This window comes from Anthonomus grandis, chromosome 2 (genome assembly GCF_022605725.1).
Source record: "Anthonomus grandis grandis chromosome 2, icAntGran1.3, whole genome shotgun sequence".
Lineage (NCBI taxonomy): Eukaryota > Metazoa > Arthropoda > Insecta > Coleoptera > Curculionidae > Anthonomus > Anthonomus grandis.
This window is the reverse complement of record NC_065547.1, coordinates 40,929,132-40,952,348: the sequence shown is the minus strand read 5'-3', so window position 1 is coordinate 40,952,348 and position 23,217 is coordinate 40,929,132. Positions and strand designations below refer to the sequence as shown.

The following is a 23,217-nucleotide window of genomic DNA, read 5'->3' as shown; positions in this document are numbered from 1 at the left end:
GAGTTTTGGAGAGTGTTTCAAAAAAATTCACAGATATGAGCTCAACTGCATAATAACGGAGGTAAACTTATGACGAAGATGTTGTATTAGGCAGAATTGGATATTTAAGTTTCTTAATTATTAATTGAATAGAAACATTGTTTGCATAGAGTTCTATATGCTATAGTGCTTATTCATCCCAAAGGTGTTGAAAAAATAGACTACTCCAGGGCCGTATTTAAGAAAAATAAAGTTTTTGATAGACTATGGAAGAACACCAGTTATAAAAAGATATTGTAAAGTAATTTTTGGTTATTTACGAAATTTTTATATAATTTAGGCATTACATGGCTTTACTTCAATTTTCTTAAAAAAAACCTTTTTTAATTTAATATTCTAAAAAAATAGTCCATACTTTCAAAGAAACCAGAAGAATAATAAAGAATTGAGAGTCGTTCCCATATTACGTCATCAATTTTTGGACTATTGTAACCACTTTTTATTAAATTTCTGTTTTTTTAATAAAAAATTAACCGATGTTGAAAATCTTAATTAGAATAGCACTTATGCTAACGGTAGCTTATCAGTCTGGAGAGCACTAATTGGTGGCATGAATTATTCTAGAGATGCTTACCTTTTAAATTGTGGGCGCCATCCAGTTTGATGTATTTATTTAAAGTGCAGTTGAAAGAACCTTTAACTGGCCAAAATCTGTGAATACTGGTCAGTGCTCGTTGTTTAATTTTTCACTTAAATAAATCATTGTTGTAAAAATTATAAGATAGTTCCTTGATACTGTGGTTTAGATTTAAGTTGCTGCGAGTAGGGAAATCAATCTAATTCCAAAAAGCAAAGTATTCAAATAACAGGGACTTCATCAAAACGAAAATGCCAATACCTACAAAATTGATTCTTGAGCATGGCGTATGTGACCAATGACAATACACTAGATATCGCGATCAGTACTATTTTCATACAATATTAAATTGTTACGTTATGAAAATAACAAAAAAAATTAATACGCTACACTATTTTCGAAATCATTTGTACCTCTATCATTGGTACTTAAAATAAATCAGTAAATTGTTTGATCAACTGCATCAAAATCCTCTTCATATTACCATTCGTTGTAATTTTTTCATGAAGTTTTAAATGCTCATTCACGAATTTCTCTATCGGAAAATTTAACTCCCAAATAGCCAGCCTAGTGCGGCAAATTGAAAAATCAATTGAGATAAAATTAGATTTTTTTAAATTAAAAATGCTGACGTCAATAATTTTACAGGCTTATCTGTCAACAATTGATTAACCCCCATCTCTAGTCGTGGTGACGTAATATGGGAACGTCCCCTTGGAAAATACGTCTACGTTTAAAGTGTCATGTTAAATGTTGTTTCAAGTCTGATGACGCCTATTGTTTCACCTAGGCAAAATATCAACAGAATTAAAGAAAAATCCTTTTACCGAGACGTAAATTTTCCTATATTTCATATTTTTATGACCTTTCTTTAATTTTGGTGTTCTGATTCTGATATCTTTTAACGTTCCTTATTCAAAAATTACAAAGTTTTGAGGTGAGTTAATTAAGTTATTAAAACTTTAAAGCTATTCAAGTCCTAATAAACATAATTCGATAGAGTTCCAAGGCATATTCAAATGAAATAAAAATTTGGAAAAAATGTGTTTCTAATTATCCTTGGACTATTTTATAACATAACTCAAAGATAAATATGACACTGTTTTCTATACAGTTAAAAAAATTGTACCTAGAGGCTAAGTATTAAAAATTATATAACGAATAATCATACAGACAAAAACCATGCAGATCATTATTCTATATTTCAATCCTTGGAAAAAATTAATAATTCTGTACACAATATCAATTGAAAACATACCATGGATATTTATATGAAATAACAATAAAGAATTCGGTCTTGTAAATTTAATTATTTATTCAATAAATACAAGGTGAGGCTAGCGGTGGGGAGAAGAAGATGTAATATAATATACTATCACAAATTCAAGTATTTCGTAATTAATAAAATATACGCAGCAGTAGTAATAAGGTTCGTAGATGTTAAAAATCATGATGAAGATTATTACAATACGACTACATACATACTTACCGACGTTTTATCAATTACCTCTTTTTTTACCTCATCTGGACATTACATTGCAATCATTACAAGTAATTCTATTGAACACATTCTAAAAAATCAAAAAGTTTTAATTTTAATGAATATGTCATGTTTAAATAACTAAGATTCACTAAATTTCATTAGCCTTCTCAACAAGTTATTAATTATATGGTGAGTGAATGAGCGCAAGAAACTCCTTTTATAGTTGACTTGACTCACACACTTAACTTACCCGTCTTCATTGACACAATAAAAAAAATTATTTATAATAGTGATTTTTTGCTGACACTGCTTACTAAATATCGTCTATTTAAAGGAAGGTAAACAAATTACTTAATAAAACAATTCATGAATAAAATAATATAAAATAAAACTATGATTTAATATTTGTGAAATAAGAGGTAAAAGCCCCATAACTCCATAACTTTTATAATTTTCTTCATCCAAATTATCTTCCAATAACTTACATGTTTTCTACTGTTCTGAAGCGGAACTACTTTGCAATCAATCTCTTAGACTATATCGCAGAGAGTAGCATCACTAATTCCTTATTTTAAGTCTTCACAAGTCGTTATGCCTATAATATCATAAACATTTGCAAAATATTTAAAAACCAATAATCTGCTGGTTATGATAACATCTGGTTTCAATGCACTTAAGGATCCAATAAATTACTGTATCTAAAACTGGTACGAAATGAATATAAATGCTTTACTTTTCAATATTAACAAAGTCCTTTTAATTATTTAATTTGGCTTCCAGTACGACAAAAGAATATTTGATGCCATATTCTTATGAGTCTTATTTATGTGCTCGTAGTAATAAATATGAAGTGAGTGATAACATATAGTGGCAATGTATATGAATTTCTTTATAAATAAATTGAACAAGTGTGATAAACTTAGCCAGTCATTTTCGGCTCTCTATTGTTTCTGATCAACATGGGTGATATTTTGGGCTTTTTGAGAAATATTGGAAGCCACGGCAAATACTGACTTCAGCACTCTCTAACATCTCCAATGTGCAAAATTTCATAGAATTGCAATGGCTACATTTTCTATATTGTAGACACCGATAAACCAGATGATCCTTGGTTGACACACCGAATGACGTCTCGAAGGTTAGTAGGAATCTTCCAGAGCAACATTCTGCCGAATATATACGGAGCCGCATCAGCAAAGTTCGGAATATTGGCGCGAGATTTGAATAGTTGTAAATAAATGCAGTTAAAATAAATATCTCCAGTAGTTGCGAATGTTAGAGTTTTCGTAGTGAAGTGTGTAAAAAAATTAGTTGACTATTTTCGATTGCTTTAATTCACACCTAACGAAGAGCAAAAATGCTACAATATCGAGCAGTTGTAGATCTCTACAGGAAATTATACCACCCTGCCTTGAGATTACTTTCAAAGCAGTTAGGCTTTTCAGTTTTGAGAATTGTATACTTTTCTCTGGTCCAGTCATGGATCTCTTATAGGAGGGTTTTCTGGGGCTGATGCAGTATTACAAATATCAACTGTCTGTTTTTTCTTTGTGAAAAGGGGCTCTTGGATGTGTGCTTAAGTTCTGCTTATCTATCAAAAAAACTTTCAATTAAATTTTTGTTTTCACGAAAATTTTAATTGTACCATGCTTGAATTTGCTTGGACTACAGGAATTACTATGATCTAACATTTACACTAAGCTCCTGTCCCGAAATATGATTGGACAAATTTCCACTTTTAATTACAAATAGTCAAAGTAAATTCAAAAAGTGTTTTATTGCTGAAAAAAAAACCGAACAAGAATGGTCTTAGAACTAATAAATAGCAGGAACAATTTAGGATCCAAAACACAACACCGTGGGACACCACAGCTAACTTCTAATGATGATAGCTCTTGAGTACTTATAATAAAGGCAATTAAAATAAGATGGAAGCCAGATCTCAAAAGCCATACCTCTCGAGCTTTAACAGCAGTATTTGGTGATCCACACAATCGAAAGCCTTGGATAGATCACAAAATACCGCTCCCATCACTCCAAAATATAAATTCTCAAGAGAAATGTAGAAGGTAGTATCAGTACCTCTGGCCTCCTTAAAATCAAATTTTTTCGAAGATATTAAATTAAATGATTGAAGAAAATTGAATTCTTCATCTTTCCGATGACTTTGGACAATGAAGGAAGTAAAGGTATTGGACGAAAGTTGGATGGCTCACTCCAATCAACAACCTTGTATAAAGAAATACACACTGTAGCCAAAATTCATTAATACACACTGAAAGGACTTCCAAGGCTTTAGCAGACTAGATTCCTTCTAAATTTCAAGAGTAACGTTGAGATTTCACCAACTCCACTTGACTTTTTATTTTCGAAATAACCTGTTTAAGCTCGTACCTTTTTGTTACAAAAAAACAAAATAAGTTCTTATTGCACACTTAAAACATTGAAAGGCTAGAAGTAGCATGCCGTTGAACTATGGTCAGTGTGTTTACTTGCAACATTTCTGATACAATGATGCCAAGTGCTTATATAGAAATTACAAAAAAACACAATAATATCATAACAATTTTTCAGTTAATTTGACAGACAATACTGTCCTCAATAAAATATCAAAAATTAAAAAAAAAACTATGATAAGATACTCATTAATGAAGTTGATATTCAATGTTAAGTGAATGTAGATAATGTATTTTAAAGAAAAAGGTAAAGACATGGCAACGCCGCTCGATCCCATTGTTGTTGCCATTGACGCACGAAATCACTACCAGTGACGTCGTCAAAAAATATTTACATGATAAATATTTATTATAATAGAGTATGCTTTAAATATAAGTAATATTACCGTTTATGGACTTCTTAATAATTCATGTTTTAAGATAGACATTTGTAATACTTTATAGCATATTTTATTGTATTAAACAAATATAAAATATTAATTTTGGCAGTCAATAGTACAACTAACCGCTTCTTAATCAGAGAGCGTTTAAAACTAAACTCTTTATATTATCTTTTTTTGAGCATACATAATCGGTTACCATAGAATAAATTTCGTACAAGTTAATATGCATATTTAAGCCATATGTAACAAGCAGGTTTGTAACCTGGCACGAATATCTACTTATACAGAACTCTTATCCAAAAAGTTAGCTTAAAAATGATTAACTAAATTAATATTTTATTAAGGAAGAAGTCCATTCTGAAGTGGAGTCAATATAATATTGAAAAGTTAAGGGGAAATCTTTTCTCCACAAATAAAATGCTAATCCCCTGATTTCAGGAGTGATGCATTTCGGCAAGTGTTCTTGCCATCATCAGAGTTGGGTTACTTAACGCATAGACAAATTCTAAACAATCTTGAATTCTAAACAATCTAAAAGATTGTTTAGAATTTGTGTATGTGTTAAGTAACCCAAGTCTGATGATGGCAAGAACACTTGCCGAAATGCATCACTCCTGAAATCAGAGGATTAGCATTTTATGTGAACGATAAAGACAGATAATATAAAGTTTAAATTGCGTAAAATAACATATTAAAACTTCAAATGTCATCGGTTCTAATAAATAGTCAAACTTATTAACAGCTATAAAACTGCCACTGACGGTAAAACATTTTTTAATTAATATAAGTGTACCACTATGAAGGAAATTGTTCATGTATCTACAGGTTAAACTTAATGATTGATACTTAGATTAATATACTTACAATGCAATGCTCTACAAAGACAAATTAAGACATTTATTCTTTAAATATTGAATATTTAATAGAATATTTATTTGAACTGAAAATATAATTTCTTTTTGTAGTAATGGTCGCCTGTGGTGGAGGCAGGTTTATAAAAAATTATTAATATTACTAGATACGTTAAGCACTATACAACTAGTATGATTGTCTTTAGAAAAGCACTTTGGTTAAGAAGTCCTTTATATAGTTTGCAAAAAAAGTTTCTAAATTTTTCTATAAATCAGTAATATTAAATTTTCGTCAATTAATAAATGACCAAATTCAAATCAAAATTTAACGTTATTGTAACCGTTACATGCGTAACTGAGAAAATCACTGATCACAATCCAGTAAAATATAAAATCCTTAATTAGGTCAAGAGACAAAAAAAGGTTCTATTGATCGTAGGAATTCAACGTTCTAGGAATAAATTAATTCCTATAATTCAAATAGATGTAATGTTGGTGAAAAAACTAAAACCTAAAGTAGATATTCAAAACACTTCCAGTACAATATATTTGCAAGTGAATGAAAAAAACCAATACTTCGGCCCAAAATGTCAAGTCCTGAAAATTTTAAGGATATTGGCCATATTTATAATAAAATCATTCAGCTTGTGTATACCTTAAAACTCATTCCTGACTACCAACCAGCTTTTCGAAAGTCGTATAATACTATAAACAGCCTTAAAAGTATTATAAAAACCGAAGAGAGACAGCACTGTTACCTTTCTTCAAAATTGAATACGATCGATTACCAAATGCATATAATGGGTCTACCAATAGAAGTGATAGAAGTTTAGTGGGCCATGTACGCAAAATGGTATGTGTCAAAACGCGGATCAAGCGTCAGTTGTGTTAAGTATACTTTGACATTTCATCATGAATCGTTTAAGTCAAGAGCAACGTATAGCTATCGTGAAAAGGTATTACGAAAATGCGCAATCGGTTAGAGCCTGTTATCGTGCTCTTAGAGAAGATTTTGGCCATCGTGGACGGCCTTCTGAGCTTGCAATAAGGCGCACAATTAATAAGTTTGAACGGGAGTACACTCTTCTGGATAATAAGCCACCAACGCGACAAAGAAGTGCAAGGATCGCTGAAAATATCGCCGCTGCAAGAGAAAGTGTTGACGCGAATAACAATGTGTCTGGTTTGCGCCGTTCTCAGCAATTAGGCATTTCACCAATGTCTCTGTGGCGCATTTTGAAGAAAGACTTAGGCCTACATCCATATAAGATGGTTCTAACTCAAGAATTGAAGCCTGCTGACCATGGTTTGCGAAGAACGTTTACCGACTGGGCCCTGTTGCAGTTGGAACAAAATGCCGATTTTGGGAAACAAATCATCTTTTCAGATGAAGCCCATTTTTGTCTTAGTGGCGTTGTCAATACGCAATATTGCCGCTTCTGGTGTCAGAACAATCCCCAGAAATTAGTACAGGTGCCATTACACCCGTTAAAAGTGACTGTGTGGTGTGGTTTGCATGTCGGTGGAATTATCGATCCATACTTTTTTGAGGATGCAGGGGGGCGTACTGTGACAGTCAACGGAGAGCGCTACCGCGACATGATAACAAACTTTCTTTGGCCTGCAATTGATGGTGGAGACTTCGAACAGAATTGGTTTCAACAGTACGGAGCAACATCACACACCGCCCGAGCCACAATTAATTTATTAAGAGAGCGTTCTGAAGATCGAATAATTTCGCGACATGGCAATATCAACTGGCCACCAAGCTCCTGTGATCTTACTCCCCTGGACTTTTTTCTTTGGGGATATGTGAAGTCGAAGGTGTATTCTAACAATCCTCAAACCATTAATGAGTTGAAAGTTAACATAATTAGGGTTATTCGCGAAATTCAGCCCAACTTGTTAGAAAAAATGATTGAAAATTGGGTTCATCGTCTAAACGTCTGCCGCCGTAGCCGAGGTGGACATCTTAATGATATTTTATTTAAAACATAATGTTACATAATAAACTACAACATGAAACATCAATCATAAAAATTAACCAATTCGTTTTTATTTTTTAGCAATTTAAACTTATATCATTCTTATTGGTAGACCCTATTTATACGCTATACTACATTGGTTTTTTGTACAATACTATAAAATTTTTGAGTCATATTTAAAGGAACGTCCTGACCGCGCAATGAAAAACAGTAAATATGTGCCCCAAGGCTCTATTGTGAATCTTTTCTCTTTAAGTTGCTTACATATATTAACGTCTAAAACACTAAAAAATGCAGCAACTTACGGCCGATTCACGGGTTTATATTCCTTTAGTATGTCAGATAGGCCTAAGGCACAGGAAAAAATTTATTTTAGCTTTGATTTACGGGAAATTGCTTGATTTGCCAAACACCATAAGTTAAATTATGAAGTTAAATGGTTCAAAGTCGTGTGCAATATTTTTTCATTTCACGTAAGAAATAAGTGTACTATAAATCGTTTTTTAAATAATTATTCATGAAACTCTATAACGTATATCCTTCAATGAATATTAGTGACTTTTGTTGGCCCTAAGTTAAAACTAAACTTTCCTATGTTCGATCAAAAAGTTTGTTTCAATACAAAGGCTGCTTACCACAGAACATTAAATACTCTCTCATACAGTACTCTCCCTGATATATTATGTTAATTCGAGATTCTTTTGTCACAACACAAAAGTTGCAAAATAGTTGTATGCGCTATTTTAATATACCCTATAGGAATCGCATAACTCCCTATTTAAATGTAAATTGTATTCTAAATATGAGTAACCGTAGAAAATGTAATATGTAGAATTTAGTCTATTAAGTAATTATATAGAGCCGGCCGCATGTTATTTAAGAACTTTGTTTTGTATTTAGCATTCCGGCTCACAAAACATTAAAAAAAAATCTTTTTGATATGTAGAAATATACATGCGGAATTAGCATATTGCCATTAAAATAGGGTCTACATACATAAAAAAGTGTTTTCATCCACAAAATTTAATTTAAATTAAATAATTTTGAAAGTCTACAAATAATTATAAAATGGTGCACGGATTGACTGTTTTATGCTTGGTTCAGATAATATTGCAAACATTTGAGTATTATGTAATTAATTTTCGTGTTATTTTTAAATGGTCGTGTTGGATCGCTTTTTTTGCTCCCTGCCTGCTGCTCATTCCTCTTGATTCCTTAATATTATTATTACATGTTTTAATTATATATTAACATATCTACTTTCTAAGTACTTTTTTTAAAACTCAAATTGTTAAGCTTCAATCTAAGGTCTTCCAGTCTGCAAGACACACACGGTATTTGTGTGTATTTTCGGTTATACAGGCTGGGGAATTGAAGATTACGCATAGTCCAGAATAATGACAATACAGTTTCCTCTCGTCGACGAACGGTCGTCTGACAGGTATTTGCTATTTTTATTTTTTACATAATAAAAATAATAATGTCGTCATACCTCATTTAGCTACGTGACTGCACGTTGCTCTGTTGAATTTAAAAGCGCTATTATTTTTTTGTCAACCTATTATGATTCAAGAAGAAAGAGTTCAAGTTATTGCAGGGTTTTATGAAGGTAATTCGGCAATACAATGTAGGGATTTGTTTCCAAATACATTTGAAAATAGACCGATCCTTTGTGTAGAGGTGGATTCCACATGATCAAGTCGAAGTGTTGGAGAAGAACAGGGTATGAACCATAAAACTGTTAGTAGTATGTTTCAAATATTCCAAAAAGATATTTACCAAAGACCAGTGCTAAAAAATTGAATTTTGTGAAATAAAAACAAACATTTTTTACGAAATATTCTATTTTCAAATAAATGTTCTTTTTCATTAAGTGGGAAACATAATTCTTCCGTTGTTCGATATTTGCCTCGAGAAAATGAGCACGTAAGTTTTCAATTCCATACTGAGTATCCTCAAAAATTAAATATTTAAGCTGGTATTTTGGGCGGCCATATTAAAGAGTCTTTTTTATTGATAGTACTTTAAACGCACAAATTTACCTTGATGAGTTGCTACAAAACCAAGTTCATCCTACTATTTAGATCCCCTCTGATTTAGACCTGAGTTTTCCTGCTAATAATGTCGCTATGGTAAAATAATTCTTAATAAATACTTTTCCTAACCGTGTTATTAGTAGAACTGACAATATTAAATGACCTATAGTTATCTTAACAAATTTGGAGTTGCGAGAGAAAATTGTTGAAGGGATCAACTCTTTTTCAGCAAAAACTCTTTTCGAAATACGAATTTGGCTTTTTTTGTTTAAACTTATTTTTTAAACAAAATAGGAGGTCCGGTACGCTTGAGCTTTTTATTTAAAGAATCAATTTTCGTTTACTTTAAAGAGTTTATATTTTTAAGTCAGACGCTTAATAACGTCATACTGAAACACAACGACGGACGAGGCACAGATGTAAATATACATCTAGCATATTTACATCTGTGGACGAGGCAAGTAGCAGAACGCACTAAATACATATTTACGCGTTGCCATATTTCGTCTTTAAGCCCCTCTCTATGCGTAATGATTGATTCCCCAACCTGTATAATTGCAGTGCAGTCCGTATTAGTTATATTGTTTTATATTGATATATGCTCAATATTTAGGCATATAGTTTTTATTGCGACTAATAAAATGCTTTGAATTTACATGTGAAAATAAGTAGGTTAGAAAGGTACCTTACCACTCTTGGAGAGGGCTTGATGATGGATTTTTTAGAAGAACATTCACTTCATTTTATATTGTACGTTTCTAATATCTTGAATATGCCGTTTTTATGTGATTTGATTGTTCATCATTTTTTTCATAGACGTCATATTTGCGTCATTAAATGACGTTACAACTGACTCCAGTAGTGCAATAATTACATTGTTATGGGAAATGTAACAAAAATTCAAGTGTGACACAAATCGGCATTGACATAATGTTAAATTCTTTTTTTTTTAATATAGTTAGCTACAAATGTGCTTCGAAAATACCAGTTGTTTTCCCTCGATTTTCTACCAGGCTATATACCTCTTATAAGTATAAAATTTTGTTCCTATAACACTTAGACATTTTTTTTAATGGGTATTTTCCCTAAAAATATACCAGTAAAAAACCGAAAAAGTTTTACATTTTCCAGTTTCAAAGATTTCGACAAAGTAACATCTACCCTTGGGGAGATTCTTAAAGAAAAATGGAAACTCTGTTATCTCCTTGTTTCTAAAACTTCGAAATCCCTTTCTAAAATGTATCTTATTTGATGGAAATTATTTTGTAAATAAATTTAACATTTAATGTTTTGGATCCTGAATGTCGAGTTACATTAAGAGGACACACTACCCCACAAGTTTTTTGCCACATTTACTCATCCCTAGGTATTTTCTATAACTAAATATCAGGATACAGCCATTTCCCTTTATCAGGTATAGAGTGACGATACTGGGTGCTAAGTCACAGAAATTCGAGTTAAATTTAAGAATACCATCGACATTAACTTATCATTAGAAAATTTTAAATGAACATAAAAAACTTTATGTAAATTCTTATATTACCGTCTAGACTTCCTTATTTACCACTTAGCATATTAATTATTTAACAAGGTTTCTTTAACCTAAAAGCTACTAAAAGGTTTCTTTTTAAAGCGATCTAATTGGTGAATAAAAAATTACAATAATTAGTAGCCCCAGTAGCACCTAACACGAGAATCTCGAGAGATTTAAAATAATGAAACTTTAGGCAACACAAAATGTTACTATTTCACTAAAAAAGATATTGAAAATATGCACCATTAACTCAAGATAGTAAAATAAGCTTTTGGTGAACTCTTGACAAATATTTTGGAAAGTGACGTAGATCGAGGATTGCTGAGTGACGTAGACTTTTTGTTTCATATAGCCCCATAAAGTCCAGAGGTTAGGTAGTATTAATAGGTATTAGTTAAATATTCTCTGCTAAAGTGAGGTGGAGGACATTTTTCTCGGTTTTCATAGTGAACGTAATTGAGGTTGTGATGTTCTTGAGGTGCTACAAATATTTATTTATAATAGGATAGTAAGACTAGCAGCCCCTCATCCTAAGCGTAAAATATCTTTTTTACTTGAATGTAGGAGCTACGAAAATGTACCTCCGGTACTCTGCGAGTTGATAAGTTGAAAGTTGACGTCCATAGGCACATTGATATACAAAAGTGTGATTGTGGAATAACGTTAAAAGGCCGAAATAGATCTACAAAGTGAACGATAGATTATACCTTTCCCTGGACCGTTTTCAGATCGTTGAAAAGAAATTTGCAGGATACTGGTGATTCTCTGGAGTTTAAGGTCCTTAAATAATAAGCTTTACCTGATTCGTGGACTTATTCTAAAGTAGTTTTTTAAACTACGGTAAACCGTAGGTTTTTGAATAATCAGCTATATTTACCCTTTGATTAATACTTGCTTAATTATATTTTTAATTACGTTCTTAGCACTATCACCACATTGTCATATTACTTACCTGCACTTGGAATTTTGACTGATCCTCCTTATCCCTTACCTAAGAGTCTTTAGTGCAGACTCTCTTCCTTGCGGATACTCTTCGTACGCTCTTGCATCTTGAGTTGGTCAAAGGTACTTCATCTCTTCCTTCCAAGGACGATTCATCCGTAATAGAGCAAGGGTGGCTTTAGAGAAGACAAAAATGCACAAAAGAAGATTTTGGTGATATATCGAAGGGAAGTCCTTCACCTAGGATTTATTCTTCAGGTTCAATAAGATTTCTTTAAATAGTTAGGAATTCTTCATTATCTAGGGTTATGAAAAACAATATATTTCATATTTCAGTTTTACATAATAACCGTTAGGAACCTAAAGGGCTTAAATCTTAACTTCATCACTTTAACCTTGAAACTATTTTTCCAGGTCATTTCCAGGTTAGGTCTTCTTAAACTAGTATTGGTAACAGTCAGTGTCAGCGCCACCTGACGTTTTCATTGAAAACTTGACATTTGTCCTTGTTCTGTTCAATTGATGGCTCTGTTACGAGGCAATTTGCCAGCACGATTTGGAGATTCTAGAAAACCGTCAAGTATGTACCCTGTTCCCCGAATCGACACTTTCACTATATTAAATCATCAATCACAATCGAAACTTTTCAATGCACGATGTCGCCTCCCCCACGATGCATCCGGCATCATCCGGCCTGGTTACCGGCGTGAATAGGATCAGCTACCACCGGCAAGGGGTAGGGAAGGGTCTGGGAAAGGGATTTAAAGGATAAGAAGGACGAACCATCACGTGTTTATGTGATGAAGGATAACGCGGAAGTGGGGTAGAAACTTTCACAAAATTTAATTCTGAAATGCACGTTGTAACTAACGGCAAGGGGTAGGAAGGGGTCAAGGAAAGGAATCCGTAGGATAAGAAAGGACGAGAACAACCATGTATTGACTGGGTGATGGATGACGCGGAAGTGTGAAAACTTGACATTATTGAACATAACCTTCTTCAGAATATTTTATCATTTGAGTGCAATTTGTGTTGTTTACAGTAACTTATAAAATTAATCTCGTGCAAAGAATAGAATGAAAAAATTGATAAAGACGTATATATCGACGATCTTAAATCTTTATAATAAAAGCACCATCCTTCAGCACTGTAAAAAACTGGTATAACGAATTTAATCGTGGTCGACGTTCGCTCCAGGACCAATTCCGTCGTCGAAAATCAGTTGTTGCCCAGAAAATATCGATGGTATAAGTGAACTGATAAAAGGTAAGATTGAGGCATTAGTATCACTAGCATCAAGAAGTTACTACATAAACAATTGTAAAAAAAATTTCACGGTGGCATAACCTGACAGTCGCACAAAAGAAAGCTCGTGTTGATTAGTGCCAGGAAATATTTAAAAAATTCATTCAAGGTGCATCAAAGGCTGTATATAACATCTAAACAGGTGACGAATGATAGATCTATGCATATGAGACCGAAACAAAACAGCAATCGACTGTATAAGTTCGCTTCTTCGCAGAAAAAGCACATCGAAGCAAATGATGCCTTGTTTCTTCGGTATTACCGGTCACGTGGCGACAGTGGCGTTTAAAAATGTAGAACGGTCAATAACGAAAGATACACGTCAGTCAGCCAGAAGTGGTCAGAGAAATTTGAAAAAAGCAGAAGAAGAGGGGAATAATTTTTTATTCTGACAATGCAAACTCTCACATATCGGCTCAAACAAACGAATTTTTGACTGACCAAAACATCGAATTGATGGATCACCCGCCGTACAGCAGTCCTGATTTAGCACTTACTTAATGACTTTTGTTCCGGCATATCAAACATAAATGGCGTAGTCAACATTTTTCGACATCCGAGGATCGCGATTTACGGATTCAAAAAGCATTTTTGCAGTTACCTCAATCAGAAAAAAGTGCTTCGAAAATTGGTTCAAAAACATGCAAATCATCAAAAATATTTTGAAAAACGAATTTTCAACTTTTTTTCAATTTTTTTCCTCATTGTTTTCCCCATCTTACTATATTTTTTAAGCCTCATTGTTCTCTTACATTTGTATCTCTTAAGCGCCCCTCACATGATCAGTATTACTGACAGTCTTGAAGACTGACAGTATTTCGTCAGTATTTTTCACCCGACCTCACACGATCAGTATTTCCTATCAGTCATCAGTCTGCTCGAATCGTCTCTTGAAGTGTGTTCAGTCACCAGTCTGCTGATTTGCTCGAATCCTCTGCAGCTTGAAAGTTAAAGCGGTCGCGTCATTTATCTGTTAGTTATTTTGCTATGGATTATAAAAAGAAAGCTTGCGCTGCTAACTGCTATTATAATTTTAGATTTAACAAGTGCTAAACCTAATAAGCAAAAGAGACGCTGGATTAAGCAATGGATTAGTCAACGTGAAAAATATACCCATCTGAATTTATTAAATTTTATTAAAGACACAGACCCCGAGGATTACAAAAATTATTTCTGAATGACAAGTGTAGTCTACAACAAACTTTTGGTCTTGGTTAAGCCTTAACAAACATGAGGAATCCTATATCAGCAAATGAACGATTAGCAGTAACTTTGCGTTTTCTGGCAACTGGAAGATCATTCGAGGATTTAAAATATTCTACTGTAATTTCTCCCACTACTATAAGTGAAATTGTCATGGAGACTTGCAATGCAATATCTGAGGCGCTTAAAGCTGAGCGCTAAAATATAAAAAACTTTTAAACTTTTTTTACATACCTTGGTTGGATTCATGGAGTTTTTTCCTTTATCTGGTATTTCCACGTCAGATAAAAATTGAAGTGCATGAAACGCCCACGCGCTTGGTTCATACACATCGTGTGTAATCAACAATCCAGTCCGTTTGGAATCCTTAATTTTTTTAACTCTCATCTAAAATTGCTTTTTAGCGTATTGATTTGTCTTTTCACATCGTCAATGGTCGCATTCGGTTTGTACTGCACAAACATTTTAAGCAGAGCTTCATATCCTCTTCTTTTCTTATCTCTGTCACAATAGTCAGATATACTTGAATTCCACAATTCGGGCATAGACCTATATAGGTCTATAAATTGCGTTAAAATATTTTTTTTTCCTTTTTCGTCTGCTTCACACAAATCAGGTGAAGCTATGGAGCTCAGAGCGGTCGTTTTCTGAGTTTCTTCCATTGTGATTTATTTACGACTGACAGTCTATCAGTATTTGCCCTCACACGATCAGTATTACTGGCTATATTTCAAAATACTGTCAGTAATACTGATCGTGTGAGAAGCGCTTTATACACGGGTCTCTTTTGGTTTTGCCAGCTATGGCTCTCAGCACCTTCATTTTTGCCACGCGTAGTATGCTTTTGATTTTGTTGGTATCTTCTCGCACTTTTATTATGTACATCACGACGGGTCTTACGCATGCTTTGTATATCCTAATCTTGCTGTCCATTTACATGTTTTAGTTGGCTCATACAATTTCTCTTAGGCAGCCTGATATTACCTGCTTTATAGAATGATATGTAATTACGAGTACATTTGACAGGTTATGATCATGCTTTTTGTTTTTTCAATGGATATGCTCATGTTAGGTTAATAGTTACTGCTTACTTGGCAAAGAGCTGCCTTGACCTTTCTTCTATTATTTTGTTCATGAGACGATTAAATAGGAATGGACCAAGGTCGTCTCCTTGTCTGATTCCTCCTAGTGTTGGCGATTAACTTAACTATGTTGGCCGGTGTTTCTTTTTCCATCAAAGTTTTTATGAGGTCGTCTAGTTGCACTCTGCCAAGTGCTTTAGTTAGATTGACAAAGCTAATTAATGCCGGTGTGTTATGTTCTATGGCCTTTTCTTTTATTTGTTTGGTGATGAATATGCCGTCAGTTGTTCATCTACTCTTCCTCAATCCTTGTTATTCTTCTCTATTTGCTATGTGTTTCTCTAGTCTATCTTTATCAGTCTCACTTTATATTTTCACAGCTAATATTCTATCGTATAGTATTCCAAAGTATTCTCCCCACGTTTCTATAGCGATGCCATTCCTTTGTACAAACTTACTCACCAACTTCTTTCTATTCTTTAACATGTTCCAAACTTTCCTTTGGGTGATGTATATGTCATGATTCATATCACTGAAATTTGATCCAGTCTTCTTTTTTGATAGCTTTAATTCGTGAGCTATCTCTATTTCTAGTGTGTGTGTGTTCTGCGTGTTTTTGGTGGGTTGCGGAGCTTTTGCTTTTTAGGTATCTCTTTCAGTTCTGCGAGGTCCTCTAATTTTTTAACCATGATTTAGTACAGTTTATTCTAATTATTTTCCGTTCTCCCTAGTTTTATTCCAGCAAGTTTCCATATTGCATTTATTAAGATTAAGCTCGTTTAACTTTTATGCTTATCTGTTTTCATACAGTCTTCGCGTCCTTTCTGATTCTACACATTCTGTGTTGTACTTTTCAATGTAAACTGCTGGCTTTAGAATTTTGCGTGGCAGTTCCAATAATAATTTAGATAGTATGAGGTTGTGATCCTTCCTAAGTTGTCTAGGGTTAGGGCTCTTATATCAAGTAAGCTGTATGTTGTTCTTTATGTGGGAAGTAGTTTTAATTAAATCTAAGCTCGTTCACGGTGCAGAAATGATAATTCTGCTTGACGCCGGGGAGTACATCGTCGTGCTGTATGAAGGGCAATCCAACTTGCAATGAAGGGGGTCAGCAACAGAGTCAGGCCCAGAGTTAGCATGCTGTGTCAGCGATAAAACCAGGAAAAGGGATATCAGACACGCTTTGAACTTTAGCATAAAAACTATTGGGAATAACTGCCAAAGCTGGAAGCCTCCTAACAAATTTTGGGCGGGCCCCCACTCCAGGCACAGACTCGAGAAAGTAGATACTTCGCTATAGGTAGAGGTTGTGAGGAAGAGGAACAAGCCACTATTCACATGCTATGCTTCTGCGAAGCATTCAACCAGACCAAGGCGACAGTCCTGGGCAAAGCCAAACCCTCACCAGAGAGGATACGAACCGCCCCACTGCGAAAAATATTGGACATCCTAGAAACAACAGAACGGAACATGTAGGAGTGAATCTATGGAGCACAATAGGGGTGCAACAGAGCAGATAGTGCAGCGACGCAACTGGTACTACCTAGCGGGGAAATGTTAGTGGGTAACCAGGCAAGGAGTCCCACATACTGGAGGGTCAAGAAGAATCTCTGCTGAGAAGCAAACGTCAGTGTAAATAAAGTTTCATTAAGTATAAGTGAAGATAGCAAAGACAATTCCTAGTTTTTCCAACTGTTCAATTTTTCTATCTTTGGATCTAATAAATGAGCATATTTTGTAGGTACAAGTTTGTTTCACTTAATAAGTAATTGGTTCAGCGCCATATAAGCTGTGGTCGTTCGATGAAGGTCACAACTAAAATAAATACAGTCCACTGTACCATCCAGTGCCACAAATAAGCAATTGCTCTTCCTCTATTTGAGAAAGCAGCCAGGTATCATTTGGTGGGGTTATGTTACAGCAGTCCACTCTGCTAGTATTACGATTCAGTTTCCAAGCTCGTTTCTTCCTTGTCATTGTCATAGCGTGAGTTAATTCTTCACTCATTCATTCTTTACCCGAACTTGGGACCGGCATTGACAGCATCTGGACTACTCAGTTCACCTTTTAGCGATCTGATTTTTAAAAGTGGTAGCGCAAACCTTAAAAAAAAAATTATGTCTTAAACTCAAGTAAAGAACAAAAGCGGAGATGGCAAACAGATTAATGTTTTCATTCAAGGCAGGTAGCTAACACATTGCACGAAAAACCAGAACTCTAAACCCATTTTTTCAAGGTTATCTCAAAAGCAAAGTTTAAGTTTGAATTTGACCTTCGTGGGACCTTTTGTTATCTTAAAGCGGAGATTTCTCGGAATTTAGACACATGCTTTAACCCTTTTTCCAATAAACGTGACTGTTGCTGGAAGAAGTTATCTCCGTAATATACGTATATAATCAAAAAATTCGGCGGAAGTATTAGTTATCTCAGAAGAATATAGTATTGTATATTCCCTATACATTTAACTTATTTTAAGCAAAGATTGCGCTTTGCACAATTTGTATATCAAATCTACTATCTAAATGCGAAATCTACCCTTAGAACTCGCTCTAATATGAATATTAGTGAATAAAAGTATTCAAGCAAATATATAAATTATTATGCTATTTAATATTTAAATTTCCATCCTGCTGCAATTATCATTAAATAAATACCCAATAATAAAATTAAATTATTCAAGAAAATCAATAGACGACGGGTTCTCGAAATGATCCTCGAGCCAAACTTGTTTCTGTTTTTGTTTGGCACTAAATTAAGCAGTGTATTCAAACACTCCAATTAATTAATTCTGCTTATATTATATAACACTGTAACTATAAATCCGGTTTTCTTTTATTTCAGAAGCTCCGTTCGACCTTTAAGCAAAATGGACCCAAAGCACCATACTAAAAACAATCCTTTAGAAAGAAACTGAAGTATAGGAGCAAAGATGCTTTATGTGATAATATTTTTAACTTTTATTATAAATCACGATGTTTCATGTGGTTTTAGACGATATAAATACTCACGAAGTGTGGACACTGGCCAATTTAATAGTCAGAGTCCTTGTCCCAACGTGTTTCAATACCAAAATGACGAAAACGGAAACCTGATTGGGGCTGTTATGGTGGACCTTACAGATGGTGATGGACGGATTCAGTTAGATATTGAAATGTCTGTTGGGAATCCGGTACAAGTAAGTTAAATTATTAAAAGAAATTTTGTTACATTCTGAACAAGGAAGTTCTAAACAAGAGAGCCAGGAGGATAGAGGTATTTTATAGGTTTTGAAATGCTCTATCCTTGATTCAGCATGAAAAAATTTTGATAAGTTACTTTTAACGGTTTATAATATATCTCAGCATAAAATTCGATGCCAGTAAGACCTTGGAGCATCTAAAGTCTCTTTACCAAATAACTTCCTTATAAGAAACAATTTACACATAACTAAAAGCTCACAGTAACAAGGTCTTACATGAAAATCTCCTATATCTCTCTTAGTTGTTGTTTTTTAATCATTGTTAATAGAAGCAAAGTTATAGAACAGTTTATGGCTTAAATTAACATAAATCTAAAGTTACCATAAAGCTAATTCCTGATGCCAGCTAAACTTTGTAGTATTAACTTAAGAGTCTACAATTAATATATGCTAATCTAGTAGACTAGTGATCACTAAATATACATTATTTAGAAGAAAATCCACTATTTGTTTAGGTCTTTAGCCTCTAAACGTAATATTTAACGATCGAGAATCAGAAGGTGTCGACTTGCTTAGTGAGGTCTAATAAAAATTTCCAGAATAGTACTGTTTAACGATTCTTTAATACCATTAGTACATATCTATTGTATCTTATAACATTGACTCAAACCCAATATTTAACGAGGCATTAAGCCTATCTAAACCTAATATTTAGTAAGATCTGAAGCCAGCTTTTAAGTAAAAAGATTTTAACTGAAAACCTTCAGTATACGTTTCAGTGGTCATTTATTGAACTTTATTAATAGTCAGTGTCTATACAAAGCTATCATAAAATTTCTGAGCTAATAAACTGTTTATAAGATACATTTTAAAATTTGCTAAATACCAGTTGAGCTTTATAAATTAGAATATTTTGGTCATGTCGGTCAAGCGTAGTACATCAGGAGGAAGCAGAACATCGTGGTTGAACAAGTTGAGGCGGGTACAGGATATCTTTAGTCAACTTTTCCGAGTAACTGTCAATAAGACAATAGTTGCTAACATGAAGTCTACAGTCAATATATTATATTCAGACGTTTAAAACAACCGAACTAATATGTAACACAGAAGCTGTGAACTTCTTTGGTTATCCGGAGCTCTTATCCAACAAAAAATTCTCTTGTCTAAGATGTAGTTTTTGGGTAATAGAACAAAAGCTATAAGTCATAAAAACATATCGTTTATACATAACTAACATACAATTTGTTAGCGGACCAACTCCTTAATAAGTTATCATTATTTACAATTTCATTATCGTCAGAGTAACGTTGCAGCGTCAATCTGGGAGTCTACAGATGATATTCCTTAATATAATATAGCTGTGATCTCTAAATAAGATCGCCTTGCACTGAAGCAGTCAATAATTCGAAACACGTATTGGTAAGTAACCTCCTTTACGTTTTCTGTTTCCCTACGTATGCAGTATTCCGAAGAATCTTCTCTGACATAAAAGCATGTTTTGCAAATAATTTGATTAACCAATGTTTGTTAACTAATTAATATTTGAGTATTAACCTGATATCTTTTGGTCCACTAATATTGTTAACACCAAACAACGTTATTGTAACGAAAATATGCACTTTATAACCTTTAACAAATAAATCTAAGGCTGATCTCCTATTTCTTTTATAAAAATGGTTTTTTCTTCTTCATACATAAAAGGTTATACAACATCATATACTATAAACTTTATTATCAGATAAACATTTCATGGAATATCTCTATCTGGCAGTATCCAGGTGATATCTCTTGTTCTAGTGAGGCTATGATCAGATGCAGAAAAGATCTTATTAGCAATTAACACAAGATATTAGGTCCAAAAGCGGATTTCTCTAAATGCGGATCTCCTTAGTAAGGAGATCATAAAAGTAAGGCAAAGGTCTATATTTATTAACTATTATCACCAATTAAACTTTATTCCACAGAAAACCATCTACTCTACACATTTTATCTACTCATTCAATAGCTATAGACCACATCATCTATCCAAATCTGCCATATAGTAACAAATTAGCTAATCAATTGTTCATAGGATATAACTTTTAAATATTTGATTGACCATTTGAACCGTCGATCTGAGAGTCTATAGTTAGCCTTTTTTTACAGTTGTAGATGTTGCCCAATATTTAAGCGCCATCCTGTTTGATATCTTGATATACTGAAGCGTTGGTTAAAGTCCAGTTCAGAGATCTATTATAATCTTTGATGTGTCGCAGATGCCGCACTAAATAGTCCGTGCGTCTATGTCGTATTTATTGTCGCATGATATACATGTTTAAATGGCAAAATTTCATATAATTTATCTATGAAATTTACGGTTTTAAATATACGTAAAACCCCATGTTTTACACTATTTTTTATTTTTCTTTCGAAAATGTCCATTGTTAAAAAGAAAATAATATCACAAGAAAATATGTAAAATAATATCAAAAAGTTGACCGCGGACTAAAATCCAAGCATTTTACAAATCATTTTAAGAACTCGCAGCACTCCTAGACTGTCACCTCTTTTTAGCTAGTCTATTAAACAAAGATAAAACACCTGCGATCTGGCAATTCCTACTTTAGGCTGTGCAAGTGATTGTGTATCTCTCTCTATCCCACTGATTTTGAGGATTACGAGGCCGTACCCAGATAATTTTTGGACTGTTTTTGTGTTACTTTCGTCGTGTTTTTAAAGAGATCTTTAAGGATCAATCAATCAATTAGTTCTGTTGGATGGGTCTATCACCTTTAATAGTTGGGAGGGGGGTCATGTGAGGTTATTATTTGATGTGTTTTGCCGGTTTTGCTTTTTACACGTTTATCAAAGTGAAGAATTTAGAATTTGGCCTGTATTCGTCTAAATTTTTTGCGGTTTTTACTATGAGGCAGTGTGTTTTTTTATTTGCATGTGTGTGGTTTTGTTTTGGTATTATATCATCTCGATCGTTTTCCAACTATAGAGATGGTTAAGGACACCTTATCGGCAAGGGACAAGCATTTCGCAGTCTCAACCTTGCAGAGATACCTAATTTAATAAAACTTGGATTTAAGTTTAAGATGGTTAACAAAAGGGCTGCTGTAATGGAAAGTACTCAAATTGTCAGGTGGCGTATAGAATATTTGGAGAATGTTAAAAAAATTCGGGAGGAAGAAAGATCCATACATTATTTAGACGAAACCTGGTGTGATACACATGACACGGCAAAAAAGGGTTGGACTGATAATTCTAACAAATGTGTCCTAAAAGATGTTCCACCAAACAGGGGATCTCGGATGATCATTATTCATTGTGATTCAAAAGAAGGTTGGGTGAAAGATGGACTGAAATTGTGTGGCAAAAAAATAGAAGAGTGCAATGTGGACTATCATAAACCTGGTTTGAGAAAACATTAATTCCAAATTTAAAGGAAAACAGTGTGATTGTTATGGATAATGTATCATACCGTTCAAGACTTTTTGAAAAAATCACATCTTCACATAAATTGGAAATTGAGACATTTTTAATGCTTTAATAATCTCTATTTTCATGAATCTTATACAAAGAAACATTTTTTGGAAGTTTTAAATACTAAATCATGGGAAAAGCAGTATATAGTAGATAACATAGCTAAAAAATATGGTCATACTGTTCCCAGACTTCCTCCATATTATTGTGTATTTAATCCTATGGAGTTGAATTGGGGGATAACTAAAAAGGAGAATTCGCAGGAAAAATAAGTATCCAAAATTTTATCAAGGAGGAAGTTATGAATTTAGGAGAAGAAGAGTGGAGAAAGTCTGAGGAAAAAATTATAAGATATGAAGAGGAATATCGTAATTGTTAGTATCGTAAAGGATTCTAAGTATAGCAAAATCAACTATCCTGAATTTCTAACTTAATAAAACTAAACCCCAAAAAAATCCCGAATAATAATAAGTTTTAAATACAAATAAATTTTAAGGCCGGACCTGTGCAACTTTTCACGCTTGAGTGGCCGTGACTGAGTTCAGACGTCTAACAAAATAGTACGTGGGCGCATGTAGTCAAATTTTACGAATCAAATGTATAAATTCTTAAAAAAATGCTTAGAACATTTATTTATTTAATAGAATGATTAAATATCGCTTGGAATATTACTTTATCACTCTTTCCACATTAAA

The 23,217-nt window shown here is 33.4% G+C and overlaps 1 protein-coding gene across 2 annotated transcripts in view; it reads left to right on the top strand.

Annotated features, from left to right (window-relative positions):
* Nucleotides 1–23,217, top strand: part of LOC126748366 (serine protease gd-like) — a 35,191-nt gene that overhangs the window by 4,398 nt on the left and 7,576 nt on the right. The window contains exons 1-2 of one of the 2 annotated variants that reach the window (XM_050457558.1): nt 1,387–1,553; nt 18,718–19,051. In XM_050457558.1, coding sequence (XP_050313515.1) covers nt 18,806–19,051 — 246 coding nt within the window. In that variant the 5' untranslated portion in view covers nt 1,387–1,553; nt 18,718–18,805. Of the gene's footprint in view, nt 1–1,386; nt 1,554–18,717; nt 19,052–23,217 lie in introns of those variants that run through there. The other variant, XM_050457549.1, reaches the window with a different exon arrangement.